Here is a 27,577-nt window from a genome sequence, read left to right as displayed (position 1 = left end):
TCGAAGAAATGTCATATAGAAGGCAGGGAAACTTGGGAGTTATTTAATTAAATATAGGGCAGCTATTTGGCATTTTTAGAAGGCTCTCAGGGAGGGAAAGTGGAGAGAGACGAGTAGTTTTAAATGTGTGTGTGATGTGTGTGTGGCTGTGGTATTAGGGCTTTTGATTTAACGCATTAATTTAGTGCGATTAATTTGACTAAAAATAACGCCATTAATCGCATGCTCCCGAACCATAATAAGGAAGATTCCTAAGAAATGCAAGCTTGTAGTACCACCTGTTTACTCCAGAGGGCAGTAAGTGAAACTTCAGCTGCGTGGCAATGCGCAGTTTATACAGTGAAGAAAAACACCCTAGAGCAGCAGAACAACACAGACATGCGTTACATTCTTGCATTCAAAACACTTGATGGAGCGCAAATACAAACTAAGGGATCTCAATTTGTGTTCTAAGTATTAAACTATATTTAAGTTGACACAGTGACCTAAAAATTTTATGTTTATGACGCAACGCATCCAAGACGCTACACAAGAATGTCTGACGCAGGTGTTATAATATGTTATATGGTAGTAAACAATCATATTCATAAGCCGCTTTTCTTATTAATGATGAACTCTTCTGCCACACGAATGTAATGCATTTTAATTATCTGAATATATTATATATATATATATATATATATATATATATATATATATATATATATATATATATATATATATATACACACACACACACACACAATTATTTTTATTTATTTATTTTTGTATTCTCAAATTGGACCACAGGGATATTTGTTGAGGGTCAGGGTGGTGTTGGGGATTGGGTTTAAAAGTTGATTCGGTGTATATATGTTTTCTTTTCTGTTTCATGTGTCCGAAACAATAAAAAGTGTTAATCAGAAGAATAATTTTTTTTTTGCCTGAGCATACTGACTTATGCGCATGTGCTCAAATAAATCCGCTTAACATTCATTTAAATGTTTTGAGCGTTTTACCTTTTACAGCGTTAGCAAAATAAGTGTTTTGTTGAGCTGCGTACACCAGTGCAAAAAAGAAGATCGTTACCGGAGAACATGCAATGTTGTGAAAATAGCTAAAATACTATCATGCTATTGAAAACATGTATTTAAGTTAGAGCATCTTTACTTTTAATGAGTTATTCTCCCAAACTGACCCCGATATATCATATCAACAATTAATCATCAAACATCATCATCATCATCATCATCATCTCGTGTGGTCTTGAGTAATGGTTACCCATGAATTACGTTCTTTGCGTTTTCAACTTGACATCGTTCGTCAGAGCGCCTGATGTTTGCCAAGAACAGAACCTTCCTCCTCTTCTTTACGGAGCTCTCTTTCTCTATAAAAGGCTCTGCACTGACTGCACCGACACACTCCAAATCACCAATGTCTTCAGCTCGTGCCAAACAGCCACAACTACTCACACTTGTTGGAAGGAATCTAATCCAGCCGCGAGAAGATATTGCACTGTCGTAACCCCCTGAAATACCTCGTGGAGAAGACTCAAACTAGGTAAACTGTGTTTAAATTTCTGCATAAAGTTATACTGCCAAATTAAAAGTCTTCATAGACATTTTTGATGCATTACATTTTAATGCAATTTATACATTGCATCTAAATGTAGTCTTTTGTATTGTTGAATGTATCCGTGCAATTTTGGTGTTTGTTGTCCTTTCTATTAGTTTTTGCCAATGGTCCACTCATATGTTTGTGCAATCAAATGATGTGTCCAAAAGATGGGGTGCCCGAAGATTGTAGGATGTATGGAGTGATGCAAGCTAGACAATTTTGCTAGTGGTTTAACTGTCATATATTACAGTATAGTTTGCATTAATGTCATGCAGTTATTACATCCTCTTTGTCTTCTAGTAAATAAAATGTCCATTATTTTTATTTATATCAGACTGACTTAACAAACCTTTTGCATTGGAAGACAGCTTAATGTGACGATCTGACCAGCATTATCGATAAACATGCAGATGGACCTCCTGGCCATATTTAAGCTCATGCTTACGTGGACCAGGTGCCCGGCTGGCATTTTCCTGGCTGCTCTGTCTGTCATGGTAGTATAAAATTCAGAAGAGGGATGAGATGGCACTGAATATGAGCTAGAAAGAAAGAGGGAGAGAGAAGCAGCTGGAACTGAAGCAAAGCCATGTTTACTTAGGCTGAGTGTTGGATGTCAAGGCTTGCAAATAAACAGAGAGAGAGAAACTGGAGAAATAAGTAGTGAGCCGTTACAGAGTGAGAAATAGAAGACATTGGAATCTTATAGCTGGTAATAAGCATGATGATTCTGAGGCTTGTTATCTCACTTGTTGGGCACATTGGCATGAGATCTGTGGGCTCTAATCGGCCACTTGTAGGGTGTTGTGACTCGTTCCATTTCTCCTTCCACTAAATAACTCAAATTTACTTTGCTCTTCTGTATCATTCTTTTTCACCTCTTGTCCTGTCCAATCCTGGATTATTCCATTCTGAGATTGACTGGTAGTGTAAACCAAGTATGCTTGCTTATATACTGAATGATAATGACAAACATGTAAACTGTTTCAGAGTATCCATACCTGACAACATATTACAATTGAATAATCCATTTCCCCACTGTCACTACAGGAATTAGTTTGACAAACAAAGTTCAGTATGTGTGTAGATCCCAAGCATGCAGAGATAAAACAGACCTGCTGGTACATCAAACAAAAAAATCTAATCGAAGGAGATCAGGCTCAGTAGTTTAATCCTTTTGTGTTCTGAGGTTTATATTAAGACTACAAAGGGGATTTCATTTTGAGGGGCTTTGCTAAGATAATTGTTGTATTAGCTCTGTAATGATGGGGCCTTTGGGGGCTCTGACTAAAACAAACATTCTTCTAATTGGAGCTCTAAACCATTAATTTGGTGTATATCAATATGGGACACTTAATTTGCTCTCTAGTGAGTGCTGCTACAGTGAGGAGAGATGCTAACTGTCATCTGAGCACGTTACATCAGTTGTGCCAGAAGTAAATGGGTGAATCTCCTGAAACATGTCTAGAACATGTCCAGGACATATTTCAATAAATATATATATATATATATACCACATATATACTACATTACCAGTGGTTCAGGAGAACCACGGCCAACGAGCTCTTGAAACGTGACTCGGAGCGACCGCACGCTCCCATGACGCATTCTGAATGATGGGAATGAGTCAGTATCCCTGCACACTCAAACTACTTGTATATTTGTGTATATCGGAATATTTCACAATAAACATAAACTATATTGTTTAACAATCTAAAACCGATAGTTTTATACATTTCCATTGTTTAATATTCGATTCCGTCATTTGCACTGCTTCATGGGATTGTAATCTTCGCCCTCGTGAAAGACGGCACGTGCACAGACTTGTACCTTTGTCTTCTGTTGGATTTTCAAAAATATTTTTTTTGCTTTAAAACAAAGTCTGTAATGTTGCGATTTACATCAGAGCTGGTTGGTTTGGTTCATGCTTTACAACTCTTTTATTGAGGATTTTATGAAAAGTCTCTGGATGAAATTAATGGGAAAAAAATACTTATGGAACTAAGATCGCTGAAAAAGTGGGCAGGCACTGTTGCAATCTATAATGGGAAAAAACACAAAAGTAAGCCATCTGGGTAATTATGGTAATGAGATTTTTCAGGATGCATTATGGAGATGTGCTCAAGAAAATATGCCACAATGCAAAAAAAAAAAAAAAAAATCTTTAATATGCTTTTATGATTTTGGGTTGAAATTCAATCTAGATGTGTTTTTGTGAGATTCACAGATAAATTGACAAGCACAAGTTTAAACATAGGAGTTACCTGCATGACACAGCACCTCATTTAGTTCTAGAAAAGCAACCCTCAGATTCCTGACCATGATTCTCATCATTATGTTCGTTTGAGAAAGCCATACTGTTATTCTGCAAACTTGGTTTAGGGTTTTTCAAAATCCCTAAACTGAGACCAACATTTCTAACATTAACTCTTAGAACATTAGAGCTTTCAAGATACATTCACCAAACTTGGTACAGACCTTCTTACTGTTCTGGAATGGTGTGATATTTATTTTCTTACTGATCGGATTTACAGTTTTCACACAGTGGATGATCAAAATGTAAAAATCTTATAGACTTACATTGACGGAATGTTCAAATGGTCCAATGGAATGTTTAAGACTGTCAAAAATGTAAATATATACAAACCCATAAAGGGCTTTCAGTCTCTCTCTCTTTATCTTTCTATTTGTCTATCTTGCGATTTATCTGACTATCTATGTGACAGTCTGTCTAGCTGGCTATGTATATTTCTGTAATGTCTGTATAAAACTTCTACTTTTAAAACTAGTCTAAATTTCAGACAAGGCTTTGTCATGCTAACTTCTAGGTCTATCTTGACAAACTTTACCTATATGCTTGCATTTTGTTAGTGTGTATCTGTGGTTTTTGTTTAGTCAGACTGCAGTAAGAGTGAAAATGAAATGCATTGAGCAAATTAATCTTTGAAGTGCTTGTTCCTCTTTGTAAGTAAACACGTTGACATGTTTGCTGTGTATGTTTAATACAACTTTCCCAACTCTTGTCCTCATGGAAACCAAATTTCTTTCCAGATCCTGAAGACTTGCTCACACAAGGCTGTCTACTGTAGTCTGATTCTGAAAGCATCAACACTGCTGTTGCCGCTGCCATGCACAGATTCGTTTCCTTTGCGCTGCTATTCTTGGGTGCCAGGTTGGCTGCTTCCCTGTTCCTGCCCGACTCCCTGCAGCTCAGGCAGCTAATGCAACGCTACCAAGATGAGTTGGAGCCCAACAGCACAAATGCTGATGCACCCATTCGCACCCGCAGAGCCATCCGGTGGTCGGACCGGGAAGAGATTCTGCAACTACACAACAAATTGAGAGGAGAAGTGTATCCCACTGCATCCAACATGGAGTACATGGTGAGAGTGGAACACAGTTCAAAGCATTTTACATTAACAGCCTTTTCATTTTTATTATTTATGTATTTTCAAGGGTTTGTACAGAGAGACTAATGTAACTAGCAGTAAGTAGAAGAATGTGTTCCAAAACCTAGAGAGATGCCTACATAGATAGCATTGTTAGTCATTATGAATGCACTCCCAAACAAAGGCTGTTGACAACAAAATTATGCTGCCTTCTAAGAAGCTTTATTATGGCCAAAATCTAAGACTGTTTCCTATGTAGTTGTTTTCCAAAATGTGTCAGACCGAAATCTTAACATAACGCAATTGTGCGTTCCATTCTCAACGTTGACACAAGGGGCGCTATAGCGCACATTAGTGTAAACTGTCCCATTCTATGGTGAGTTTTCTCTTTCAAAATTGTTTTTTCTTAATTATCACAGAATTTTCATTTTGGGTGAACTATCCCTTGAATGCCTTTTAGAGAGTAGTTGAGTTTCGTCTACACAAGCAGGCATTTCAGTATTTTTGGGTGGCAAATGCAAGTACGCATTGCGATCTCAACATTGTCACATGGGCCGCTATAACGGACATTATTGTGAACTGTTGAGAAGGAAATTTTTTTTTCCTAAAAGTGGAAATGTTCCACAAGTTTTCAATTTCTGGTCTCCAGTGTTTTCACCTACATCAGCGTATATTCTTAGTGGGTAAAGTATTACATAGAAACTAATAAAAATATGTCTCTGTAGTGCCGATACTTTGCAGAATCGAGATTACGTTTTTTTGTTTTTTAATGTGCCTCAATTGAGTATGTAGATGACATGAAGCGATGGTCCGAGGTTAGTTGCATTGACACATTAACTACAATGAGTTGTTATGACAGCCAGCAGCTGCACAAGTTGAGTGTGAAATTCATTTTTACTCCAAATAACTTAAATGTTTGTTGTTCTCAGTCTGGATTGCTCGTTTCGGTTGTTTTACATTGTGTCTCGAGACAAGAAACATTAAACAGGCAATTAGAATCATCATGATGACCCAGTGGTTGCTCTGGAAAACCATGATAGCTGCAGGCAGTGCTCCAAAAAGGGATGTTTGCTCCAAAACACCAGCTAAGATAAAGGGAGCGCCTAACCTAACCCTTTCCCTAACCTTAACCGTGAGTGGAAGTGACACCCCCCTTTGGAGTTGGCGCAACACCCTTTTGGAGTAACTCAGCCCAACTTTGGAGTAACCGCACCCTCTGGAGATCCCGCCCTCATTTGGAGTCTACAGCCTGCAGCTATACCTACTTGAAACTGTCTGCTTCTACAGTGAGTTTTCATAATATTTTTTTCCAAATTTGAATAAAAACAGAATTAAAATTTTTGGGTGAATGATTCCTTGAATGCCTTTGAGAGAAGCAGTTGAGATTCATCTACACAATCAGGGGTTTCAGTAGTTATAAGTGGCAAATGCGCGTTATGTTCTCAATGTTGCCACAAGGGGCATTATAGCCGACATTAGTGGGAAATGTCTGTTTTAGGGATGCACCGGTCCGATTGCTGGATCGGTATCGGCTCCGATACTGAAGCTTTTAGACGGATCGGGTATTGGTCCGTCAAGCCCGATCCAAATCCAATACTGCGTGTTAGTCATGTTGGTTACTGTCAAAATGTAATAAATATTACATAAAAGAAACATTAAAACAACATTAAAGCAGTTCATATGACTCATGCATTGTATTCAAAGCCACTTGAAGATGTGTGATAGCTCTGTGAATCACAAAAGGCTGTTTTTAATAACTAAATATATAGTACACGCAGTGCCAACGCGTCAGTGAATTGCTCTGCTCTGTTTACACACACACTCGAGGCTATTTTTAGCCTTCACGCCTTGCGCAATATTTGAGCGCTACTCAAGAACAACATCTCAGATGTAGATACTCAATAGTTCGGTTCACTTATAATATGCCTTTAGAACGGCACCTAAGGTACATTTTACCAGAATTTGAATAAGAAGCAAATTAAACTACTGTGAACTTGCCTACAAACAGACACATACAGGACTTCCTGGAGAGTTCAGAAAGTCAAAATAAAAGCGTGAGGGTTTAAAAAGTTCACGATTGAAATATATTACTGCTGTGTTTAAAATTAAAAGCCAATATATTAATAACAAATTGTATTATTATTGTCATCATTAGTATTTGTTTACAATTTATAACAATATTTATGTTGAATGGGTTCCAAAAAATAACTGTGAATGAAAAGTGGAGTGATGTCTTACAACTAAATTGAACAAAAAAGAGATCTGAATCCTTTAAAGCAGGGGTGGGCAACTATTTTTGTAAAGGGGCCACATCGGGCTTTAAGTAGTGCATAGGGGGTCACATTGTATTCCTTTTGAGATACAATGTTCTGCATTGATTTGTTTTTTGTATCTTTTAAGCCCAGATATAGTTGTGTACTCAATTTTCTGAAGTATATCTGTGACTAGTGAGACTATTCTGCAATTGCCTAAAGTATTGTATTGCTCTACAAAGGTAGATACTTTTCTATCAGGCATTAAAAAACTGAATAAAGGCTTATAAATGTATTTTACCATCTCTACTTCCCTGTTATTTTATTATTCAATTTAACAATCTCTACATCAGGGGTCTGTTTAAATAAAAAAAAATGTTTTTTTTTATAGAACTTCTAATGTTTGTCGCAAAGCGGGCGAGTTTACTTATTTTTTTCAAAAACATTACCTGTTTACATGCTAAAAGGATCATGATGGGAGTCTCCTCGATGGTTTGACTTTCAGCACACAATTGAATAACACAGGCTGCATGACAATGATAAATGATTACTGCAAGAGTTAGATTAACATACAGGTGTGAAGGGACTTAAAATATTTATACATGATTATGTATAAAAAAAATACATATACATATTCGTCTCTGGCTTGCTTTTGCTAACAGGTCAATGATGCAGAGATTTACATTTATATTGAATTTAATCACTGAGAAGGTTTACCTGCAAAGTAGCAAAATAACTATCACAAGCAGCCTCAAGAATGGACACAGAATAACCCTATAACACTTTTCCTTGAGCAGAATATTGCACTACAGATCACTAAATTTGTTCAAAGGGGAAAGCGAGATAGAAAAAGCGCACTCGCGTGTATGGTTGCCAGATTGCACAAAATAAGTATAAAAATAAATACTTATATAAAACACTGGTTTTGTTTTTACTGAAGACTTGAAGACTGGAATTACGATTAATTTTGCTGCTGCATTATCCAGTATACTAGTTAATAATAAAGTGTTTCTTAATAAACTTTACATTTATATTGAAATAATGTGCAGTTAGAGGTTTGTATTTCTTTACATATTAAAGAGTACTCCCAATTAGTTCCACACAATAATGTAAAGATATTCTAAACCGATTATGCAAAAAAACAACATTGGTATTGTATAGGTATCGGTATCGGCCGATAATGAGATTTCCTTTTATCGGAATTGGATCGGAAGGAAAAAAGTGGTATCGGTGCATCCCTAGTCTGCTTCTATGGTTATTTTTCTTATTGAAGTTTACAATTGTCATGCCGGAGCAACATATTATTACCGGAATAATAACACAACCAGTTTAAGGGCACAGTCTTTTGAAGGTAACTCTAACACCCCTTTGAGTACAGAGGTTTGCTGCAACCACATAATGCTAGGATGCACATAATGTATGTTCAACCGACCATTGGCATACACATACTTGCGTAAAGTATGTTTCTAGCCTTAGAATGTACAGAAACTGCCAAGTAGACAATAGATGGCAAGGCAGGTCATTAGGTTTTGTAACAATATTATTGCTTTAGCATGAAGCCAAGCCATTGTTTTTATATCGACCACACATGTTGAGAGCTGTACAAAACCAACACTATTGAAGTTAATGACACTGATTTGTACTAATTGCATTCTGTGTTAGCTGCAGTCATCTTTTTTCTAGTGTAGTAAATATTTAAGGTTTTGTTGGTGCCAGGTTTTACTGTATTAATTGGTAGAGTCATGTGGATCTTACAAGTGAGATGCCTTTGTACTGTAGAGACAATTACACTTCAGCTTAGCTGCCTGCAGAGAGAGCCAGACTAAGTAGAGGACAGAGCCAGAGATTAACAGTATAAAATCATTACAGTAAAAGAGATGAGGCTTCAGATATGTGAGAGAAATGGCCTAGTTGTGTAGTACCTTTTAAAGGGATAGTTCACCCAAAATCTGTCAAAATCTGTATGACTTTCTTTCGTGATGATGATGATGGTCTCAGTCACCATTCACTTTTACTGCCTCTTTTTATCCCCATACAATGAAATTAAATGGTGACCGAGGCTAGCATCTCCTTTTGTGTTCCATGAAATAAAAATACAAAATCTTATGCGTCTAAAATGACACCAGGATTACTAAATGCATACAGAATTTTCAGTTTTGTTGAGCTATCCCTTTAATACCTTTTGAGAGAAGCAGTGGAGATTTGTTTACCAGAAGCAGGAGTTTCAGAATTCTTTGCCAGGCCTCAGTGAACAACTAGGGGTTTCAGTAACGTGGCATTGAACAGGACTGAGGTTGCAGAATGTGTGAGTGTTTGTACCCATCATGCAGTTGGAAATTTACTGAGAGTTCCTTGGAGGGGCAGATCCTTGTTCTGTGGATTGAGTAAGTGTGTGAATGGAGACCTCCCTCTTTTCCAATAGATGATAAATAAGCTTGGGAAATTTGTCTCATTTAACCCTGATTGCAGGGGATTTATAGTGGATGTGAGCCAAGCTCTGATGTGTGTGCCTCTAGCCAATGTTATAGTTGTATTGGGCCTGATTCCAAGTCCCATAGTGAAAATGGAGAGCAAGAGGAAGTCATAGGGAATTTCCTGGGAATGAAAGTCAGCACGTGCAGTATTTTGTATGAAAATTACAAGCCATGTCTGCAGAGAGTGTGAATGTGCTTGTGTGTGTATTACCAGGTATGGGATGATGAACTGGAGAAGTCAGCGACTTATTGGGCGGAACAGTGCCAATGGGAACACGGGCCTCAAAATCTGCTCATGTCCATTGGGCAGAACCTGGCAGTGCACTGGGGCAGGTATGAGAGCACAAGGTTATCAAAATAATTTTCTGTGGATATTTTGCTACAAATGCTGTTGATTGAGCTTAACTTGTATTCAACCCGGAACATTCCTTTAAAATGTAAAGGCTGGCACCTGATATATAAATGGAAATTCACTCAATCTCTTAAAACATAGAAGAATCACGAAATCCTGAATTTCACGAATCATTAATAATCATGAAAAAACATGAATAATTAAGCAAATTCATTGGTAAAAAGGTGTAGCAATCCTGAATGCCAAGGTCATGGGTTTGATTCCTAGGGAACAACATGCATGCTGCTATGTTGTATATACACTGAATGCATTTTAAGTTACTTTGCACTTAGGCATCTGCCAAACTGAGAAATATATAAATGCATGGTACGTATAAAACACTTTGACATAAGGAGTGTACTTTCCCTCTCCCACTTTATTCAGTAGCAGGTGATCTGTTCCTGTGATTTCTGTGATTAAATTATTCTGTTTCTACCCTGACAGGTACCGATCTCCTGTCTACCATGTGCAGGCGTGGTATGATGAGGTGAAGGACTACACCTACCCTTACCCTCATGAGTGCAATCCCTATTGCCCCGAGCGCTGCTCTGGACCCATGTGTACACATTACACCCAGGTGAGGGACTGATAGAGACTTATTACAGTCAACACTACTATAATACTAACAGTTTTTCTTATTTATCCAAACAATATACTCTATGGGACTAAATCTAAACAACATGATTCAGTCTACAAGATTCATTGCCTTGTTTATGATGAAAAACTGTTTGCAAAGGAGTACATGTGTTGCTCCTCACCAGCTGTGTTTAACAAGTAGCATGTGTGACCTGCATACATGCATAGGTATGCATTCAAAAGCGCCTTTAAAAGCAGCATGTTGGAATGCAGTCTTGAACACTGCTGACATAAGCTGAGAGAGAGAGAGAGAGAAAGAAAGAAAAGATTTCAATGCAGACTCAACAAGAGCATGATTGTCTATCTAAAGTAGAATTAAAATGCAATCAAATGAAATTGGGCATGAGACTTGTAATTGGAAACGTTTTACATATGCCATGTCCTCCCCAACCAGTCAGATATTGAAGAGAGAGAGAGAGAGAGAGAGAGAGAGAGAGAGAGAGAGAAATGGTCAAGGACCTAATAAGTAGAATCAGGGTTTTTTGTAAAAAATCTTGAAGAAAATCAGCTGTATAAACTGTATACTGTAACTACATTTCTGAATGTCAGTGGTCCTTGTGGGTGGTTGTCAGGGTGTTGCTATGTGGTTGCAAAGGTGTTCTGAGTGGCTTAGCACAGAGTTTCTCAACAAGGGGGCCTCAGGAAACGTCCAGTGGGGCCTTTAGATGACTTAAAATTCTTTAAAATCAGTAATACTTATAATCTAACTTAAAGTAATAGTTCACTCATAAATAAAAATTCTGTTATCATTTACTCACCTTTATGCCATCCCAGATGTGTATGACTTTCTTTCTTCTGCTAAACACAAACAAAGGTTTTTAGAAGAATATCTGAGCTCTGTTGGTCCCCCCAAGTGAATGGTGGCAAGAACTCTGAAGCTACAAAAAGTATATTAATGGAGCATCAAATTGATCCACACAACTTCAGTGGTTAAATCCATATATTCTAAAAGATATATGATAGGTGTGGGTGAGAAAAAGATCAATATTTAAGTAAAATCTACACTTACTTTCACTTTCACATTTTTCTTTTATTTTTGGTGATTCAAATTTTTTGTGCATATCGCAACCTACTGAGCAGGGAGGAGAATTTATTGTAAAAAAAGGACTTGTATATCAATCTGTTTCTCACCCACACCTATCACATCGCTTCAGAAGACATACTGTATATTTAACCACCGGAGTCATATGGATTACATTTATGCTGCCTTTATATGCTTTTGGGAGCTTCAAATTTCTGGTCACCATTCAATTGTATTGTATGGACCTACAGAGCTGAGATATTCTTCTAAAAAACCTTTGTTTGTGTTCAGCAGAAGAAAAAAAGTCATGCACATCTGGGATGGCATGAGGATGAGTGATGAGAGAATTTTCATTTTTGGGTGTACTGTCCCTTTAAGTCTTTGATAAGGTTTGATTTCAAAATTTTAAACCAAGTGGCATTTTTATTAAAGATAGCACAAGAACACCTTTCAAGCAAAACTTGATATTTTATATCAAATGCAATGACATTTCTACTTTAAGTGAGGCTTTATGCATTTTAAGTGTTCAAATACTTTTGGCGCCACTATAGTAGTAATTGCAAGCAACCAATGATTTGCTGTGATTCTTATGCTGTTTTATTCTACACTCTATATTGGCTCCCTTTCCTCATTTAAAAAAGTATTACATTCGAAATAGTAATGTGGATACCATCAAAACATACTAGACATGCCAGATCAAACAGCTGTAATGCACAAAAACAGAAGAGTAGGAATGTGAGACCAATTCAAGTTATAGAGAGACAATAACAGATTAAACATTTGAGAACAAATGACGAAATGGAAAGAGAGAGGAGCTGAGCACTGGTGTCCCTTCTGCTCAGACATTTTTGCTGGGATGAGTTTATGAAAATGCACGTTCCCCTGTACACTGGCCCTCTGAAAGCTGGTCGCAACCATCTGGAAGATGTTCCCAGCCTCCTGATTAATTTTCCTGTTTGACCTAAATTCCTTTGAAGATGTAGAACGCAGAGACGCTGGAAATCCATGCCAAGTCCGTGCATCTCTCCCTGACCCTCTTTCCCTTCTCTCACGTGCCTGGCGTGGGAGAACAGGTCTGCAGGTCCTGCAGTCTACTCCGTGCCAGGCAATCCCTCAGGGATCAATTTGAATTATACTTTGTCTTGTTAGACAGGAGAGGAAGATGTATTGAGGCCAATGCTTTTGCTGAATCATTGTCCCATAGCCGACACCGCCTGTGGCCTCAGCACAGGAAGTGCATTCCTGATTGAGAATTGAAAAGCACTCCCTGTGCACGCACTTGACGGGGCTGGATGCAAACCCAGCATGCAGTTTAACTGTATGTAAAAAAAACAGCCTGAGTAAGCACTTCCCTTTCATTTCACTGTCAAATGGTTTGGCTCGTGCTGCTGGGTTGCACTCGCTGAACTCCATTGTGTTGAAGTGAATCAGCGCGGGCTTTGACCGCAACTCGATGGACTGCACACAGGCATTACTTTGTTTATATGGATAAGAGTGGATGAAGGGAAGAATCACACACACCTTTTTCAGGAAACTACCCTGGTCACACTTGAGGTGCTTCTCTTTCCACCCCAACAGGGCAGAATGAAAGAGTGCAGTCTGTATTCACTGCCCCCATGTCTCCATCAATCTACTACTGCTGCCCCTTCCTGCAGATCACTTCCTGCTGGGGAACATTTCTTCATCAGAGGGGGGTTGATAAGAATGAATATACAATCAAATTAAATTGGGCATGAGACTCGTAATTGGATACATTTTACATATACCATACCCTCCCCAACCAGTCAGATGCTGAAAAGAGAGAGTGATATGGTCAAGGACCTTAAAAACAAACAATCCTGATTCTACTTATTAGTTACTGTTCAAAAAATCTTGAAAAAATAAGCTGGATAAACTGTATGCTGTAACTAGATTTCTGAATGTCAGGGTGTTGATATGTGGTTGCAAAGGTGTTCTGAGTGGTTTAGCACAGTGTTTCTCAACAAGCGGGACTCTGGAAACTAACTTAAAGTGATAGTTCACCCACGAATGAAAATTCTCTCATCATTTACTCACCTTTATGCCATCCTAGATGTGTATGACTTTCTTTCTTCTGCTGAACACAAACAAAGGTTTTTAGAAGAATATCTCAGCTCTGTAGGTCCATTTAATGCAAGTAAAGGGTAGCTAGAACTTTGAAGGTCCAAAAAGCATATAAAGGCAGCATAAAAGTAATCCATATGACTCCAGCGGTTAAATCCATATCTTCAGAAGTGATATGATAGGTGTGGGGAAAAATATATAAATTATTTTAAACAGATTTTAACACCGCATTACTTTAAAGCTGCCTTTTATATGCTTTTTTGGACCCTCAAAGTTCTGGCTGTACAGGACGTACAGAGCTGAGATATTCTACTAAATATCTTTGTTTGTGTTCAGCAGACGAAAGAAAGTCATAAACATCCGTGATGGCATGAGGGTAAGTAAATGGTGACATGTTTGGGTGAACTACCTCTTTAATAAAAATGCTAAAAACAGAGTACTAGAATGCTAAAAACTCTATATGTACAACATATAAAAGACATATTTCTTAGTGTAATTCAACAACTCCTTTTAACGAGGTAGCATTGTTTTTTTTATTAAAGAACATACAGTTCTTGAAACTTCCAGAATGACAAAATGAATGTCAAAATATCCACTGGTTTAGCACATTGCTATACAGTTGCTAAGGCATTCCAGGTTATTGGTAAGTGGTTGTTTAATGGCTCAAGTCAAGAGTCTTTTTTTTAGTCCCTAGATATGACTTGAATCCTTTCTTCAATGTAAATGTATTGGATTTTTTTTCACCCATTTTTTGTCTGCTAAGGGAAAAGCAATACCTCTCAAGTCACATATTTAAGAGTTAATTCACATACCTAACTCTTCGTATGCGCAGTAGTAATAGTAATGCTTTCCATAACAAACACCACAAATAATAATGAACGTCTGTTTGTTTACAGCTGGTCTGGGCAACAACCAATCGTGTGGGCTGTGCAGTGCACCAGTGTCCACGTATGAATGTGTGGGGTGAAATCTGGGAGAATGCCATCTATCTGGTCTGCAACTACTCGCCCAAGTAACTTTATCTTTCTTTGACTTCTATCCACTTAACACCAGATGCCTAATTACTATTCCTGATGACAATCCTATGGAACAAAACTTTTTAAAGTGAAGATTCCATCCTACTAAACATGGCAGCCATAAACACCATCAATCCTTAGGAAACGGAAAAGTAAATGAAGGATTTAGGAAAGAAAGAAAAACGTGGGCAGACTTGGCTATTCTTTTCAGGCTAATTATTTAATTTGGCAGCTGGGAATAGCTTTTTTTGTCTCAAGATCTTTGAGAGTATGATAATAATGTGCAAAGAGCATTAGAGTGATTGATGTGTTGAGTTCTTAGTCAAGTATGTAGGTTTTGCTATATTTTCCAAACTCACATTGAACCTGTGCTCTCTTCTAGAGGAAACTGGATCGGCGAAGCCCCGTACCAACAAGGCCGCCCCTGCTCCCAATGCCCACCAAGCTATGGAGGAGGCTGCAGGGACAAACTTTGTTACAAGGGTGAGGAGAAATGGAACAATGAACTTCTATCCAAGCATTTCATAAACATCTATATTTAATTTGTGAGTTTTGTTTGACTTTAAGGAGTCTCTGAACACCATGAGTCTCCAGATATGAATGAGGTGGAGAAGCCTCAGCAGCCCCTACAACCTCGCACTACTCCAACCAAGCCTCAGTCCAAACCCTCCACTCCTAAGAAGCTTGTATCTACCAGACCCTCCTCACCCAAATCTATAAGCACCGCATATCTAGGTGAGTTTGAAGAGCTGGAAATCACTACCCAGTAATAATCAACATGAAATCAAAATTGACCCCATTTACTGCCTTAATAAACATTCCTGGTCTCTTTGTCTTCGTTATGTTTCAAAAAGTTAAATCGTCACATAGACTCTTAAACTCTGGTGTATTTTGGGCTGCCGCCTGCAATTTTTTATACAAATTTAAAAGCTCACTATTCACACATACTGTGGACTAATTGCACAAATAAATAAATAAATAAAAAGACAATCATATTTTATCTTTTTTAATTTTATGATAATGTGTATATATATTTTTTTATATATATATTTTTTTTCTGTCCTAAAAGTATAAACATGTGATTCTGGTTTTGTTTGCTCTATCTCCCAGCAAAATGTCTTATTTTATTGCACTAGATGACAGCAATATTTTTTTTCTCTATCACCATCCATCACAAAATGCAGATCTGAAATGTAGGTGGCACTCTAATGTATTTCAGCCCTCCATAGATGTGCTGGTCCATAGACTTTCAGTCTAATTTTCAGTTCATGATCAACCCCCATTTTTTTCTTAAAATATCTCGGCCTCTGAGTGGACTAGAAGCTCACTCAAACTGAGATCCTCCCCTTTGTAATGCTATAAAATTCTTTATAGTTGATAAACATATTTTCCAGATGATTTGTTTAGCATGCTTGTCCTGGTGGACCGTAAAAAAGGGCACATTTTTTTTTAGAAAACTGCACAAGGTAAAGCAGATATAAAGTTTGTGGCTACTTTGAGCATACAGCATCAGTGATTGGTGCATAGAAGCACCAATGGTGCATTTGATATAAAAGTTTCTTTCTAATGTCTTATCTCTTACATTACAGCTCAAAATATTAAGTGCGAGACAAAAATGAGGGACAAATGTAAAGGAGCAACCTGCAACAGGTCAGTGCAAAATACTTGGATATTTCTTTAAAGATTTGAAATGAAGATAAGTTCAGAAATTTTACTGGTGTACATAATTTCTTTCATAGGTACAACTGCCCAGCCAACTGCTTAAACAAGAAAGGGAAAGTGTGGGGGACACTCTACTATGATGTTGTAAGTATATCACTTTGAGATCTAATGTGTCCCATATAATGAGATGATAAATGTGCATTTTTTTAATTAATTGTTTTCTGGTTATTGTAGCAATCAAGTATTTGTCGCGCTGCTATCCACAATGGTGTAATCGACAACAATGGTGGCCTTGTGGATACCAAAAGAAAAGACAACTTCCCATTCTTTGTAAAGGCAACCAAGAATGGTGTCGAGTCATTCAGGTAGGATGAATCCCAAGGTTACAGTGTCACTTCACTCAGTTTGTTCACAATTTACAATACACAGTGATAATTATTGACTCTTATCTGTGCATTCTGTTTTTTCTTTTCAGTAAATATAAACCCGGCAATGCATTTATGGTGTCAAAAGTGGAAGGTGAGTGAAATTATTGATTTATCAATTGAACACAAAAATTCTCCTTGCGCTGATAATGTCAGCGGGTATCAGTGGATAAGAGTCAGTAACTGTTGAAGATGCTAAGATAACTGGCAACACACTTTTAATATACTTATTAAAAAGTTTCAATTGATAGAACAATGCATAATACATAATACCATGTTTGTGGACATATGCCATGGTAGCACAACACTAGTCTTGCAATTACCATGGTATTACCATCTGATACATGGTATTTATCCATGGTCCCGTTACATTACTTTTTTGGGCCTTGATGGACGATATGCCTCATAGACCATTTCTAATCTATTTTTCCCCTTTTTAGAGCAAACTATAGACTGCTACACGACAGTAGCTGAGATTTGTCCATTCAGGCAGGCTTCCTCTCACTGCCCAAGGTACAGTTCAAACTATTTATATTATTTTTAATCAAATCCGTTTAAAATGGATGTAATCAAGAAGTTGTACTTTACTATTGTAATGCAACTTATCTTTTCCAACTCTACCTCTTTAGAGTATTCTGCCCTGCCAACTGCATAAATGAACCTTCATACTGGGCTACAGTGGTCGGCACCAACATCTACGGTGACGTAAGTGCTTGGAGTTCAATTTAAGTCTTAAGAATGTAAACCTTTTCAAGAATGATGTAATTTTGCTCTTATTCCTAGACTTAAAGGAGTCATGACATTTTTTTATTATTTTAATATTATCCTTAAGGTTCACTTATAATATTAGTAAAGGTTTTTACACATAAAAAAAAATTATAATATATTTGTAAAACATGATGATTTTCCACCCTCATTTTGACCCTCTGTCAGAAACACTCAGTTTTGGTGCTGCTTCTCCTTTAAGACTTAACAATAAAAGGCCACTGTTATGATTGGCTCGCTGCTCATGACTGACCTGCTCTCTTCTTGCCATCTTACTGCTCACCACTAGTAGACAGTGTGTGGAAGTGATTAAAAGTAAAGTAAGCATTTATGTGTTGTTGTGGAGGCAGTCAGATGCAAATGAATGAAGGGAGTCTTGACGCTTTGATGTATTACCCTTTCAGGCTCACTATTGGCTGATTCAGTTGTTGATTCACTACATTGTCACCTCACATAGCTCTTAAGACTCAGGCTCAAACTTTGCTGAAATTGAGCTTTTAGCTTAAATAAAGCTAAAAGCTATATAAAAAACTCTTATACAAGACTATTTACTAAGAAATATTTGAAACTTAAGTCAAAGTTTAAGACCATTTTTAAGAGCTATTCTTAAGTTTTATACATAAAGCCCATGCATGTCTGCAAGCGACCCTTAAAGTGCTGAGAGATGAGAAATGAGGGAGAACTGGCTTTTGCTGTCAAGCATTCATGAGTGCTAAAGTGAGTGTGCTGATCTTGTGGTATGGGCGGACCGCGAGAATGGTCTGGGTGAGCAAGGGAGTTGTTGAGGAGGTAGGCTACATTGTCACCACTAATTTCTCTCCCAGAGTGTAGACTGACCACAGAAGAGCAGCTGTGTAAGTGGACCTAAAAAGCAGTTCTCTAGAACTGACTTGTGCATACCTGAGGTGAGGTCTTGGCCTTATGGACCTCTTAACTGCTCAGGGAACAGCCTGAGAATGTCAGGGATTATCAATCTCAATCATCATGCCATAAGTTCTTCATTTATTATCTCACATTATAAAGTGCAGCAGTGCCCACCCACTTTTTCAGGGGTCTTAGCTCTGGTGTTTTTCCCATACGTTTTTTCCATAGGTATTTTCCGTAGGTAAGCAATGAACCAAACCAACCAGCTATGAGGTGAATCACAACAATACAAACATTTGCCTTTTTGCAACATTTTCAAATACTGTTTGCTTCAAAACAAAGACTGTGTACTTACCATTTTACACAATGGTCCTAATAAAGTGCCCAAAATGGTCTTCTGCTATTGTAGCCCATCCACCTCATTTCGACGTGTTGTGCACTCTGAGATGCTATTCTGCTCACTACACTTGTACAGAGCGGTTATCAGAGTTACCGTAGCCTTTCTGTCAGCTCAAACCAGTCTGGCCATTCTCCGTTGACCTATCTCATCATCAAGGTGTTTCTGTCTGCAGATCTGCCGCTCACTGGATGTTTTTGTTTGTCTTTGGCACCATTCTAAGTAAACTCTAGAGGCTGTTGTGCGTGAAAATCCCAGGAGATCAGCAGTTACAGAAATACTCAACACAGCTCGTCTGACCAACAATCATGCCATGGTCGAAATCACTGAGATACATTTTTTTCCCCATTCTGATGGTTGATGTGAACATTAACTGAAGCTCCTGGCCCATATGATTTTATGCACTGCACTACTGCTACACGATTGGCTGATTAGATAATCGCATGAATAAGTAGGTGTACAGGTGTTCATAATAAAGTGCTCAGTAAGTGTACATAAGGGAGGGAATTAACTACAATCCAATGAAGTATTGTGAATAACGTAATCAACTGGAAAATTATGAAAAAATATAAATCTATTGATTTTAAGTTACTGAATTTAAATATAGAAACAATACACTTTAAGTGTAGTAGGCAGTCATTGTATAGCTCTTTTGGTGTGGTTTTTTTGCCACAAATCTCTGACTAGTCTATCGTTCTCTTCAGCATTCATGGAGTAGTGTAGTTATTGACCACACATTTTGCTATTAAACATGATTTCTTTTAAATGAAGTTGAAATAACGTGGACTGTGGCTTCAACAGAAGCATATATCATCTATTTACAACCTCAGAGCTCACCATAGGTCTGTCTTTTAAAGGTTTATAAGTTATCGTTAAAAATCCATTTGCCTATGGAGAAAATGAATGAGATTTTTACTTTCGGAACCTGCCATTGTTAAATTCTTGACTGGGTGACACACATTTCCAAGGTGGTTGATAAAGTTAGTAATAATGTACAGTCAGCTGGTCATTATCACAAGATCAGGATGCTTTTCCGACTGCTTATCACACAGCTACTTACCAAATAAATATATACATAAATGTTTCTGAAACATTGTTTTGAGTGTTCACTAATTTTATGTGAGAAGAATAAGACTGCAGAGATGTAGAAATGAGTACGTTTATTTAGGAAATCAGTTCCCCTTGTCAGTGGTCAATTATACAGTTTGTCGGCCTTTATAAAATAATATTTGACTTCAGAATGCTGCGATTGAGCAATCAGAAGCCGTGTAATAATTTTCTATAATTTCGCAGCTATAAAGTAGTTCCAGATTTATCCACATTACATTTGCAAATCACTTTGCCATGTTATTTCCAGAAACTTTTGAAGGTCAAGAATTTCTCCTACTGTTGCACTTGTGTACATGGTAGTGTGACAATAAAGTGATTTGATTTGATTTGAAGTGTTATGATGGCTTGGGCTGTTTTACTCAATCGGTGACATACAGAAATAATTCTACACTCTGAACTGATAATCTGAACAAATGTCTTTGGATTAACTCATGTGCATGTGGCTACTTGGGGGTATAAGTGGAATAACTGACTTTGGGTGTGAATTACATTTTCAATTATCCAAAAGTCCAAAAAGGTCCAAAGTGTTTTAAAGCAAAGGTCCAAAGTGCTTTGCTTTAATTCACATCAGCTGCATCACCACCTCTGTCAAATATTCTTTTCTTAATTAGATTCTTCATTATCAGGATAAATAGCTTTGCATTATTATTACAGTTTTGGTCAACTCTGTCATCTAAATGTCAAATGTCGAGATATCACGAGAATGATTCTTACATCCCATCAAATCATTGCTTTGCAACCCCTCCCACATGTCCTCTTGTACCTCTGTCTGATTTCTCCTGTCTTTTTTTATCTGAATGGGATGTGGCTCTGGAATGGCCTGGATGTTTAGTGGTGGGTGAACTCAGATGAACTTGTTGCCTTTTGGCTTGTTGCATCTGCATTCTTCTGTAAAAGCTGAGTTCCATACAGCTGGCCTTAGATCGGCGCACTAATATACTCTGATTATTTAATGGTTAGGACTGAGTGTTTTATAAAGGTAGCCATTGTTTGAACATACACTTATACTTAATGCATGAGCAATTGGATGAGCATATTAAGATAGTGGCACCCAGACATGTGCGATGAGCTGTGAGCATTTCATTAGCCGAGGTGTGGGCTTCAGGGGACGCCCGGTGTTATACTCCATTTCTAAAAAGAAAGAGAATTGAGACTGTGTTGTTGATCAGCAGAAGAAAAAGAAGATTGAGGCCTCTTCCAGGGTGCAGTGGGTTTCTGGAACCAGACATCCAGAAAGTTCATGCCCTGCCCTGAACACTAAGCTGGTCAGATGCCAGGCATCTGCCCAGCTTGCCTTTTCTGGAGCTCATGAGCTCTGGCCTTGCTCTTGTGCGTACTGCAGACTGAGAAGTGATGTCATTTGTCTGGGCTCCTTTAGACTGTTTACATATCAAGGACTGTTGAACCAAGCTTTGAAAACATAGTGGTGCTTGCTAAGTCAATCATAACCATTTCTATTGCTCACTATTACTATTGTTAGGGATTAAACAACCTGGTATTATGATGTTATAATTTGTATGAGATGGCGAAATCGTAGGAGATGGCTCGTACAAAATCGAACCATTTGTACTTCCATAGAGAAAAAAGACAAATTGACAAATTACATTTTTACAGTTTTCCATTAGTTTAACCTAGTGGTTCTTTTATTTAATTATTTTTGGTCACGCTCCCCTTTGAAACTAGACAAATGTTTGAGTGCTAACACTTAAGTGCTACTATATGTGAGAAAGTGAATGAGATTTGAGAAATGGGCATCTTATAATAGGGTGTTAAATGCAAAGTGTGGGACTTTAAAAACCACTGTTCTAACTAAACCTAACCATAAAGTGTAATCCCTTACCCAAACTCTTAATCTAACCATGATTTTAACAGGAAAACGTAATTTAGTGTGCAATGCAAGAAGGAAAACATTGGGTTTGGAACCAGACAAGGAAAGAGTATTACAGGTTATTCATTTGTATTGCATAAATAAATAATGGAATGAGGATCCAAATTTGTTCAATGAAGTTTCTTTTCCTAAAATAAAGAGTCGGATAGGAGGCTGGCTAAAATGTTATGCCTATTGTATTGATTTAAAAATCTGTTAGTTGATTGGTTAGTCTCTAGGTGAATAAAAGTCATATTTTAAGATTTTGCTGTCTCATACGAATTATCATGAGCTGTCATGAGACAATGTTGGGATTGCTGCGAAACTCATCTCACTCTGTTTATCCCATAAATGTTGTGGTTTGTTGAGGAAAGGTGTGAAATTACTTTTTGAAGTGATCTGACTTGTATTCTAGATCCAATTTGTATCTAGAAGAGGTCCGAATACTATTCAGACTTGGGACTGGGATTTTGGCCAGTAACTTGGGCCAGTAAGCACCCACCCAGAACCACATTGTAACCACATAGCATTGTGCACAAAAGACACTCTGAACACCTTAGCAACCACAAAGTAATGCCCTAGCAACCACACCCCAACACCTATAGGGGTTTTGTAATGGGGTTGTGTTTATTGTCCAATGCATGATCTATGTATATAAATGTAATGTAACAGATGTGCAAGCATGTGTGTTCATGAGGCCATGACCATATAAAATCTCTTGCATGAAGGAATGAATGCCAGTGTAATGGAACCACTTATGAATGCCTCTCTACATGAGACTAGAGGTGGAGAGCATATTGACTCAAAGAATACCCCTTTGTCTACCCATGGCCAGGGTTCCAGTATCTGCCGAGCAGCTATCCATGCTGGAGTGATCAAAGCTGGCGGGGGCTATGTGGATGTTCTGGCTCTGGATAAGAGGAAAAGTTATACTGGGACCATGAGGAATGGCATCCAATCTGAGAGGTACATGTTCTGTATCTTACTTCACCTCTGTTCTCCATTCCACTCATTGCCTTCTCTCCATAAGGGGCCGCTCAATCTGAAAATGTTTTTCGTTAAACTAGACACAGCGCAACAAATGCGTTTTAGTGAGTGTTTCAAGTCAACTTTTTAAGACCCTGTGGGAAAGTTTTGTGACTTTTAGTTCATGTCTGTTAGTTTTGATGTTATTGTACTCATAAACTTTGACACAATTCAGTGTTGGCTGATTTAATGTAAAAACATATTTAAAATTTACAGATAAAAATGCAGACCAAATTATTGATAACGCACACTTCACCAACTCATTTTACCTAGTAGTGCTCTCTAGAAGGAGAATGTTCCTTACACTCATACCACCTGCCTTTGACTAGCAATAACATGTAACAAATCATTTTCATGACTGTGATCTAAAGACTATGTGTTATCATGGCACGAGATGCTTAAAAAGCAGCAAGATGCATCGCAATGGTCAAAGATGTCCATCTAGCACATGCTTGCATTGAGAAACAGTTACAAAACTGCATAGACGGGTGCAAAACTCGTCCTTTTGAGCGACCTTAACTCAATCCAGTGGTCAGATACCACGATGGACCACTCAGATGGCCAAATCTGCCTGTGCCATGTTAGTGGTTGAAGAGTAATAGTGTGGTTTCTCAGTGTGGCTGGACCACACAGGTTCTCTTTGCTTACTCTAGCCCTGCACTTCAATGCTGCATGCAAAGTGCTTATATAGACAAAATCGGCTCCAATGCAATGAAATCTAATGCTTAAATCAAACACCATCTTCAACTGAATTGATCCTCCACTCCTCTAACATGTTGCTGACCCTAAGCGGTCTATTGACAGCATAGTAAAGCCATTTAGTGATATCTTAGATTGGCTTTCAGTAGGCTCAGAAAATCTTTCACATGATGCAATATAGGGGAAATGGGGGGCAACCAGTCATGTGAACTTTGCTTTATTAACAGGGAAGTATTCACATGCGCTCAATTTTCCATTGGATGGAAAAGTTGTTTGTGGCTGATTCACTTGGTCCCGGTTGAGGATAATTACTGCACAGCTAAAGCCAACTAAGCCAGCTTTAGTCTAACATATCCCAATACACCACCACCTGAAGGCCAATCCATTTTAAATAAAAGGCCAAGGCAAGGCCAAAAACAGTAGTTGATAATGGCTGCTGGAAAAAAGGTATAATTTGAATTAAACCACAACATGAGACACAGTGAGTCAGTGTTAGTGTCATGGTTTCCAGAGCTATGCAGAATTTAGCTGGTAAAGGAATTATTGAGGTTGATTGAGTAGAACATCTACAACAATTTAGAAGATAATCGAACTAAATCCCCTGACAAGACCAGTTACAGTGACTAAATAAATTGGATCCTATTTCCTATTTGCCCTGAATTTCCTCATTAAATATTTATTTTACTGAATAAGACATAGCTGGTCTTTATCTGGTCAAGCTTGTCTCTCAGACTGACCAAGCTGGTCTTTATCTGGTCAAGCTTGTCTCTCAGACTGACCAAGCTGGTCTTTATCTGGTCAAGCTTGTCTCTCAGACTGACCAAGCTAATCTTCAACTGGTCTAGCTGGTCTCTCAGCCTGACTAAGCTGGGCTTCATCTGGTCTAGATGGTCTGCCAGCCTGGCCAAGCTGAGCTTCAGCTGGTCTAACTGGTCTCAGCCTGACGGTGCTAGTCTCTCATCCTGAGCTTGCTGGTCTTTTCTGTTGTAGATGGTTGCCAGCCTGGCCAAGCAGATGTTCAGCTGGTTTAGTTAATCTCCCAGCCTGAATGAGCTGGTATTCATCTGGTCTGCATGGATTGCCAGCCTGGCCAAGCTGGTCGTCTTCTGGCCTAGCTAGGGTCCTAGCCTGTCCAAGTTGGTCTTCAGTTGGTTTAGCTGGTCAGCCAACTTGTCTCCCTGCCTAACCAGCCAAAAAGTCCACAAAACTCTTCTAAAACTAGAAAACGAGCCTAACTAGGCTGAGAAACCAACCAAAACCATCTTAAGCTGTTTTTCTTTAAGGCATTTTTGTGTTAGTTGACCGTAGGTGTTCTGGACCCACTAAAGCTACCCTATAGTGAGTCTTAATTTTGGAGACACGGCCTGGTGGTATGCGCTATAAAATTGCTCTAAAATGTTGCACAGTAGTGCTTATGTGGGCGTCCAAGGTTTGATTGTTTCCTGTCTGACAGACACTGTTTAAATTGTAAAAAGTTCTGTTACTTTAAAATGTTTTTTTTCCCCCTCTCTCTTGTCTTATAGTAAAACCAATACAGAAGGTGGTTCGTTTCGAGTCTTTGCTGTTCGGGAGTGAGACAGCACTGACATTGAAAAAAAGGTCTCCTGTTTGCCCTCAAAGACAGGACATGTCAATGTGGAATGCAACTTCTCCCGTCTTTCTGTCACCTTGGGAGGAAAGACACTGGCAAAGGACCTCTTTAAGTCTTCTCCAACTTAGTTTTCTAAATTACTGTTGGTTCAATCAGAAGACTTCCAAAGGTTTCATACTTGTACGTTTAAAAATGTGTTTGATCACACATGCAAGTCTTACCAAAATGCAGTGCGGTCGAAATGGTATTTTAACAGCAGTGCTGATTTTAATCATTGTTTATATCCTTATTTTTCTGACAAGAAATGTGTATGGATTACACTGTATTTAATCTGTACATATAATTTGGTTTTATATTTTGATTGGTCAGGTCTGTTGTGTTTCTCACTTTTTGCATTCATTTTATAATTTCTATAGTCTGATGAAATTGAGGGAGGGTTAAATGGTAGTTGAATGTTATGTGTCTAGTACAGTTGTTGGAATCTGTTAGTCCTGTAGAGGATGGGCAGATGCTCTGCAGAGAAATGGAAAAGGGAAGGAGGACGGAGTGAAGGCAGACCTCCAACAAAAAGAGATCTTTCCTTTTACAATGCATGTGAGCCTTCCAGAGTCTACAATGCTCAATATAGTCAAACTGCAAATAAATATGCAAAAACATTTCACAATTGTTCAGTTCCAGGAGAATTCTTAGGCACTGAGTGCATGCATAGACTGATCTATCAATATGGCACCTCCATTTTTCATGACCTATTATTATGCATCCTCTAACCCCTCCTTAGAACTGCAAATTCTGTGGAACAGGAAGCAAATATTTATGAATGTGACACATGATATGTGCCGACTCGAGCCAAACGTCTGCTAACATATTCCTGTTTGGTTAAACGCTATATACAACCCAGAGTCGGATATCACTGCCAAAAGCAATTTCATTTAAAGTTTAACTTGTGAAATGAAATAAAGTGCACAGTGTTGTCTTAAACAACATTTATACTGCCACAAAATTTAAAGGTACTTAAAAGAATAGATCACCTAAAAATGTATACTCTTTCATCATTTACTAACCCTTATGTTGTTCCAAACCTGTATGACTTTCTTCAATCTGTAGTCTTAGTCATCATTCCCTTCCATTGCATCATTTTTCCATTCAATGAAAGAGAAAGATGATTGAGGCTAACATTCTGTATAACATCTCCTTTTGTGTTCCACAGAAGAAAGAAAGTCATATGGGTTTGAAACCACATAAATCTGAGAAAATGATGACCGAATTTCCATTTTGGGGTGAACTATCCCTTTAAGCTGATTGCATGTAAAGCCTTGCCTTAGAAAGGAAATGGACTGCTGTCTATATCTACTTCTAAGCTTAATAAGTTTTTTTATTTGGATAATGTTGCATAACCAGTTACAGATATTTAGACTAAATGTAAATGTTCTTATACCCCATTTAAGGGCTGCAGAGCAGCATGATCTCATCTATAGCCTTTGAAGGCTTCTGTCTTGCTGCTTTTTCTTTTCTCCACTCCCTCTTACATAATATAAATATATATATATATATATATAAGTATGTATAATTTCATGGAATTGGTTACCTCAGTTCTGTTGCAGCATAACATTTGAATATTAATGTGTTTGGGGAAGTCATACATGTTTGTACAGGTGGATGTAAATATTCTGATATGTGTTTTTCATGTTATTATTGTTAGAATATAAAAGTCTATGCCATCTGTGCTTTAAAAAAACAGAAGATAATTGTTTTTTAAATTAAAAGTTAAGACTATAAACCTTTTACTACTATAAACTGACTTTTGGCCTTGTGTTGACTTGATATTTTTTCAGGTCATGGGTTTTATATGTACAATAATCTTCAGTGTAGATTTAAAGGAATAGTTCACCCAAAAATAAAAATCTGTCAAAATGTATTCACCTTCACTTCACTTCTTTTCTCATGCACTTATGAAAAAAAGGTTGTTTCTCCTGAAAATGTATCATGCACTCACTGAACACTTTATTAGGAACACTAAGGTCCTCATAAAGTGCAAAACGTGGTCTTCTGCTGTTGTAGCTAATCTGCCTCAAGGTGCGTGGAGTTGTGTATTCTGAGATGCTATTCTGCTCACTACAATTGTACAGAGTGATTATCTGAGTTACCGTAGCCTTTCTCTCTACTCGAACCAGTCTGGCCACTCTCCGTTGACCGCTCTCGTCAACAAGAAGTTTCCATCTGCAGATCTGCCATCACTGGATTTTTTTTTGTTGCTTTTGGCACCATTCTGAGTAAACTTTAGAGACTTAAAATCCCACAAGATCAGCAGTTACAGAAA

General features: G+C 37.9%; 1 protein-coding gene across 1 annotated transcript; it reads left to right on the top strand.

Annotated features, from left to right (window-relative positions):
* The first annotated feature begins 1,400 nt into the window (after positions 1–1,400).
* On the top strand, positions 1,401–27,175 carry LOC127660552 (cysteine-rich secretory protein LCCL domain-containing 2-like). Its single transcript, XM_052150875.1, has 15 exons — positions 1,401–1,539; positions 4,645–4,976; positions 9,923–10,041; positions 10,544–10,676; positions 14,735–14,850; positions 15,237–15,337; positions 15,422–15,589; positions 16,444–16,504; positions 16,594–16,660; positions 16,751–16,881; positions 16,992–17,035; positions 17,382–17,454; positions 17,571–17,646; positions 22,780–22,910; positions 25,193–27,175. Exons 2-15 carry the CDS (start codon positions 4,722–4,724, stop codon positions 25,242–25,244), a joined length of 1,527 nt encoding a protein of 508 aa, XP_052006835.1. The 5' UTR covers positions 1,401–1,539; positions 4,645–4,721; the 3' UTR covers positions 25,245–27,175.
* Positions 27,176–27,577: the final 402 nt, after the last annotated feature.

Source organism: Xyrauchen texanus, chromosome 2 (assembly GCF_025860055.1).
Source record: "Xyrauchen texanus isolate HMW12.3.18 chromosome 2, RBS_HiC_50CHRs, whole genome shotgun sequence".
NCBI lineage: Eukaryota > Metazoa > Chordata > Actinopteri > Cypriniformes > Catostomidae > Xyrauchen > Xyrauchen texanus.
The sequence above is the reverse complement of the archived record's forward strand: the minus strand, read 5'-3'. Positions and strand labels throughout refer to the sequence as shown.